Source organism: Lygodium microphyllum, chromosome 11 (assembly GCF_053477565.2).
Source record: "Lygodium microphyllum isolate KBCC chromosome 11, Lygodium_microphyllum_v1.1.10, whole genome shotgun sequence".
NCBI lineage: Eukaryota > Viridiplantae > Streptophyta > Polypodiopsida > Schizaeales > Lygodiaceae > Lygodium > Lygodium microphyllum.
In genome coordinates, this window is record NC_141145.1 from 45,582,311 (window position 1) to 45,588,691 (window position 6,381).

Genomic DNA, 6,381 nt, shown 5'->3' on the forward strand with positions numbered 1-6,381 from the left:
GTAATGTATGAGATACCAACATTACAGGCTTTGCTTCAACTGGTGGGATGATTGAGTTTATAGGCCATAGATCTAGTAAAATAGGGTCGATCATTCACTCAATATGGCTAACTGTTTGCATCATTGCAGCCGGTATGTGGAATGAGAAATGTCTCAAGTAATCTCCTGAAAACAAACCTAAATATGTAACACTAAATGTGAATTTTAAATTAAGGACTCTTTGCTCTTGGCATTGGCAGCACAATCCAAGTGGCCTCTTGATTTTCGTTCTCGGATACAAGTAGCGCTTGGGTCTGCACGTGGCATTCTATATCTTCACACTGAGGCAGATCCACCAATTTTTCATCGAGATATCAAAGCCAGTAACATTCTGCTTGATGACAAAAACAATACAAAGGTTGCAGATTTTGGCCTTTCAAAGCTCATCCCTGTCTCTGATGTTGATGGCCTTGCTCCAGATTATGTATCTACAGTCGTGAAAGGAACTCCGGTAAGATTATGCACGAGATTCAGACAGAAAATGGACAAACTCCCCCTGAATTGCTTGTGGAAACTAGGTACATTACCATGCCCATTGTTTTAATTTCAGTACTCTTGAATGTGGTTGCAGGGATATCTAGATCCAGAGTATTTCCTCACTCACAAACTCACAGATAAAAGTGATGTCTATAGCTTTGGGGTAGTATTATTAGAGCTTATAACTGGCATGCAGCCTATATCCCATGGAAAGAACCTGGTCCGAGAGGTGATTGTTGAATGGCATGTCTTTATAAATGATGATTCAAACTGTATATCATCCACTTGAATCAAGGTTATTATCAGCACCCAACTTCTGATGAGCATATGCCATAATAAATGCAGGTCAATATGGCATATGAAGCTGGCATGATGTTATCATTTGTGGACCCACGGATGGGGTCATATCCCTCGGAATGCCTTGAGCCTCTGGTAAGGTTGGCCATGTCCTGCTGTAAGGATAGCACCGATGAGCGGCCTTCTATGGCAGCAGTGGTGAGAGACCTGGAAGACATCCTCCGAAGGACGCCTGATCCGGAAGGTCACCCTGAAGATTCAGATCTAGACATGAACGAATTCAGAAGGCCCTCTGCAAGTGCTTCCTGCAGATCGACTGAACTCCATGCAAATGATGATCTGGGTGTGGCACTGCCAGACATTATGCCAAGATAGGTCCACTGTGAATGTAAATCACTGGACCCACCAGGAGTGATTGCCTTAGAGCTGGTTGCTCCATGACATATAGCCTAGTGCAGGCCTCTATATACATGTACTGATGTTTTTCTCAATCTAGTTGTGTGATACTTACATATAATGAGGATTGTATCTGTATCTATACCACGATATGGCAATCGGCTTGAGCTTCGTATGAGATGTTTGCACATTCCCAAACTAGTGTACAACTTTAGCATGTTTTGTACATATAATTGGGGATTGTATCTATACCACTATATGACAATGAGCTTGATAAGGTCCTCTTCCTTCACCTTCTTTATGACATGTTTGCACATACCATACAACATTTTTTTCAGCTAGATAACCTTCACATCTTCAAGGTGGAAATGTTTGTGGTGGCAATCCAAAGAAACATGTTGATCATGCCACCTAACTACCCTTGCTTATCATTATGCAAGGCAGTGCATTGAGAAGATAGCTAGTCTTAATGCAAAACCACAATTGCAAGATTCCTTACATAGAATATCTATGTATGTTGTATGGATCAATCAGAAAGAGTAGCAAAAATAAGATGATGATAGCTTTGTATACGGATGAAATTGGGAATGGGGTTAAGTATATTATGACATACATTCTTGTTGTATATACTTAAAGAATACTCGGATATTGAAAATTAAGAAGTTTGCATGCTTTTTAAAACAAGTAGGTTCATTCTAAATTGTAACTTGGGAGGATCCTCTAGTATGCAGACATGTTCCAACAAATTATAGATTTCCTCCTACATTAGTTGCAATTATTTGGTCGCACCTACATGCTAACAATAATTGGGTTACATACTTATTCTAATACCTAGCATCAAGCTTTATGTTTTCATGGGGCAAGGTATTGTTGCCCAATGCTTCAGTTTTTAGTTAACGTATAGGTATCCTCATCAATTTACCTTTTAATGACTTGGTGAACTTGTTTAATAGATTAGTAAGGTTTTAGATATTACTAGCTCCCAAAAGTCCCTTCAATTAGGCAAAAATATAAGCTTATTGAAAACTAAAACTTGAAAAGGAGATAGTCAAGCATGAGAACATGAGCAATGTGAACTCCTCACGATTGACACACCTACCTCATGATATATCTTTGTTGCCAACTTCAAAGCTTTACATGTTCTAGCTTTGAGTGGCATCAACCCAAGTTTATTTCCAACAACTCTTTGTCCCAAATGCCATATCACTCATTTTGTGCTAAAACTTATAAGTATCCCCACCCTCACTACTATTCTAGACTTTGATGAGCCTAGGATTTCATGTTGCCTTGTCTCTTATGAGTTTGGTTCTCAATGAACATGTCTTGAATATCTATATCATGAAACTACTTGGACATACTTTTGTTTGGAGAGCCTTGCAAGAAAAAAGGGCACACTTGCTTGTGCTGGAGCATTTCCTTTTGTTCCCTTATTTTAATTTTGATGTAACAAAATGATTTAAAGCAAAATAAAGATAGCTCTTGACTCAATTAAACTAGGAGTAAATTTTTAATGATGATTCAACATTCCATTATACCATTGCAAAAGCATATGCCCTAATAAGCAATGCGAACAAAAGTTAACATGTAGTATATCTTATATCTTTTGTCACTTATGGAAGATGTCAACTTCTTTGATAAGGTAATGGGTTTACTAATCAAAGAGATTAAGGTAAGCTCTCTTCAAATAATAAACCGAAAGTAATATGTGCTAACACCAATAAAATTAATAAGGTTGATGAAAAGCCTAAGAACAAATAAGTGAACCATATCATTTTATGCAAGAATGTTCAAATTTGCTAGAATAAGAAGCACAGAATAAACACGAAAGCATGTCTACTAAAATATATCTTACCATCAAATGTGGAACTTATCATTCTAGAGAAAAAGAAAAATGGGCATTGAATACACAATGCTATTACAGTACATGTTTACATTACTCATGCAGTATTTAATGCTATTATAGCACATATTTATATTATATATGTATATTAGTCCCAAATGTACATGTCCAGTACTTTCTTAGAGCGAATGTATCAATTCTTGACTAGGTGATTTGATCATTTGAGTTCATCTAGATGTTTTAACCAATTGATGTCAATGACATTGCATCTAGTTAGAAATCCTATTCTCCTACTAAGGAAGTTGGAAGGTTATTTGTGTTGTTGCTAATAGTAGTGCATCTACACTTTTCAATATGCTTTATATTGTGGAAACCTTGTATTCGAGACTTAACTATGGGTGAATTAACTACATGGTTACAACAACACATAGAATTATAAGTGGTTGTGGGAGAAGAGAGAGATGGTTTTTTTGGGAAGAAGAAGATTGATGTAGAAGAGACCTTCCCATCTCATACTCTATGTTCTCTTACACACTACATTTTTGGTATAGAGGGCTGGGCAGTCTTCTCTTAGCCCTCTTAGTCCCCACTCACCTCATCAAGACAAACCTATGTTCACTCTACTGGAACCACCATGAATTAAATAAATGCACTGAATCATACATTATTAGCATTTTTGGAGTAGCAAAAACATCGATACTTGTCCTTAGGTTCTAGGATACAATCACAATCTTTTGTAGCACTTCCCATGGAAGATGTCCTTTATCGGTTAGATCACTTCCACAACATTTTAGGATATCATGTTTGGGTAGAAGATTAGAAAACCAAACAGATAAGGACATTGTTGGATGATTTTGTATCTACATGGTATGTTCAATGGGCAAATTACATAAATGAAAGTCGACAACTCCTCAAAAAGCATCGGTGAGACTTTTCACTCCGAAATATCACCCAATCATGTTTGAAAAATTTGAGGGAATGGTAGCAAAATTTTCCATTAAATTATTCACATAATAGCAAGAGCAAACTTGACAATGTCAAAATCCATGAACTTGTCTTTTCTTTGGCCCCATTGTTGAGGCAAAATGGTTACTAAGGCACAAGCATTTGCAGGCTCAAGCCTAAAGAATCCAAACCTAATTTTTCAAATAAAATATATACTCCTATATATAGGAGTTCAATGTTTATAATTTACTCTCACTAAAGAACTTAACATAATCACTTGCCAAATACTTGTTAAAGCTTTATAGCCTACATGAGCACTAGATAGCTTGCTCTTATTCGATTAAAAAAAATGTGATTATTTTTAAATATACTTAAAAAGATAAATACAAATAATTTTAAAAATAAAATTAAATATTAATAACACCTTAGTGTTAGTTTGCTTGCATATTGCCCCAATATTTTTAGGGTTAATAACAAATATGCATTAGATAGGGATGAATATACATTAGATAGTAAAAGTGGAGAATAGAAGAGGACAAGAGCTTCTTGCACCAGTGTTGGGGAGGAAAAGTGTCAAGTCGTAAACCACTAGGATTCAAGAGATAGAAAAGTTAGACAGAACAATCAAAAGAACCTAAAACACACTATCTATTACTCTTTGATAAATTTGTACATTGTAACCACTCTCAGATTACAAATTCTGCCTTTAAGGCAATGGCTTAGATGAAACTCTGCCAAGACAATTGCTTGACTACTCTATCAAGCCAAAACCTCTTGCTACAGAGTACAATGAAAGACTATGCTTCATACAATGACAAAAATAACCCGAATGCACTATGGATGACTCAAATGTACTTTAACCCACTCTTTTTGTCAAAATCCTATCACAAACTCTTATTTATAGCAGTAAATCTCTTTCGGAATCTAACCTACCATAGCAAGTAACTCCACATGCAAATCTACTCCAAATTATTCCAAATTGGGTACTTTTAGGTAAGCCTTTTTGGGCAAAAGGCACCCACCAAGTGGTAGAATCACATTAGTCCACAAGATTTCTCTATAACATAGCTTTCTTAATTTCCTAGACCTTCATACATCAATCCATGCATCTTATATAGGAGTCCATTGTCTTGCTTTACCTTACTGTACGGTGAATGTTTGTGCGAGTGTGAGTTCAATTGAGAGATGGGTCAAACTCTAAGCAAGGTTGGAGTATTGTCCCACACTTGAGGACCTAGTTGGTGTGAAGGGAGATGCAAGGCAATGCTCACAGTGATAGGCCTACCAAGCCTACCCTAGGATGTCCTGCCCTTGATGTGCACTAAGACTCTGATGTGGGAAATGAGCTAAGACCTTATGTGCACTAAGACTCTGATGTGGGAAATGAGCTAAGAGGGTTAGGAGTAGTGCTTGTTGCTGCTAACGGAGATCACAGGACACACCTAACTTGAGGGCCCCTAGGTGTTGTGATTGTGAGCACACCTATACTAAATTGGAGCGAGCTTTTGTTCTCTTTTATTTCACTATCTTTTTGAAAAAAGACATGACATTTTATTTTTGTTCTATCTCCCTTCCTTGTGCTATTAGTGAGAGTGGTCTTAGTGATTGCTCAATGTAGACTATTGTCAATGGTGTTGTCAAGAGCAACATACAATTACAATTCATCAACTTGCCAACATTTATATCCTCAGTGATCTCACTGTCCCAAATTGATAGGGTTGGATTCTTACCTTTGTTGAAAGGGCATATCTTGCACCCATTGGGAAAGGGAGCAAGCTTTCTCTTGATTCTTTTCACTTTCTCCTTTTTTCTTTTCTTGGCTATTCATTACTTCTGAGAGAGTAGGTTCATCTTGAGCAATTGTAGTGTCTTCTAACTCTTATGGTGTTGGCTCTATAGTATTCATTGGATCCCATTCTTCCACTTCGAACAATGCTAAAGAGGGTGACGGTTCTTCTATGGTTAGGATGTTGATCATTCTTAGATCTTTTGTTGTGTTGAGCCCAAATTTCCTTAACCATAGTACACAATCATCCTTTCCTTCAAATTGAGCCAATCTTGTGATCTACTTAGACATGGTATTGTCAAGAATCGTATGCTGGGGGGACTTGCTTGAGTTGCTATGTCAAACTCGCACCATACACAAAAGAGGAAGCTCACTCGAGAAAACAAGAAGAGAGATGGAGACCAAACATTTTCTTGCTAGTTTGTTCTTCTTCTTCCACACATAATACAATGTACATAAAGTATAGATAAGATACAACATAAAGAAAAGTGGCCTACGAAGTCAAACAATGCATAGTTGACTATATGTTAACCCCAAGTCGAGATGGCGGAAAAATGGAGGAAAAAGCAAAAGGAAGATGGAAAAAGAGCAAAGACACGCA

General features: G+C 37.0%; 1 protein-coding gene across 6 annotated transcripts in view; it reads left to right on the top strand.

Annotated features, from left to right (window-relative positions):
* Nucleotides 1-1,802, top strand: part of LOC148028774 (putative LRR receptor-like serine/threonine-protein kinase At1g06840) — a 65,006-nt gene extending 63,204 nt beyond the window's left edge. For 4 of the 6 annotated variants that reach the window (XM_087687557.1, XM_087687559.1, XM_087687558.1 and 1 more), the window contains 3 exons: nt 240-490; nt 611-745; nt 862-1,802. In XM_087687557.1, the coding sequence (XP_087543683.1) occupies nt 240-490; nt 611-745; nt 862-1,188 (713 nt within the window). In that variant the 3' untranslated portion in view covers nt 1,189-1,802. The remainder of the gene's footprint in view (nt 1-239; nt 491-610; nt 746-861) is intronic. The other 2 variants (XM_087687561.1, XM_087687562.1) reach the window with 2 other exon arrangements.
* Nucleotides 1,803-6,381: the final 4,579 nt, after the last annotated feature.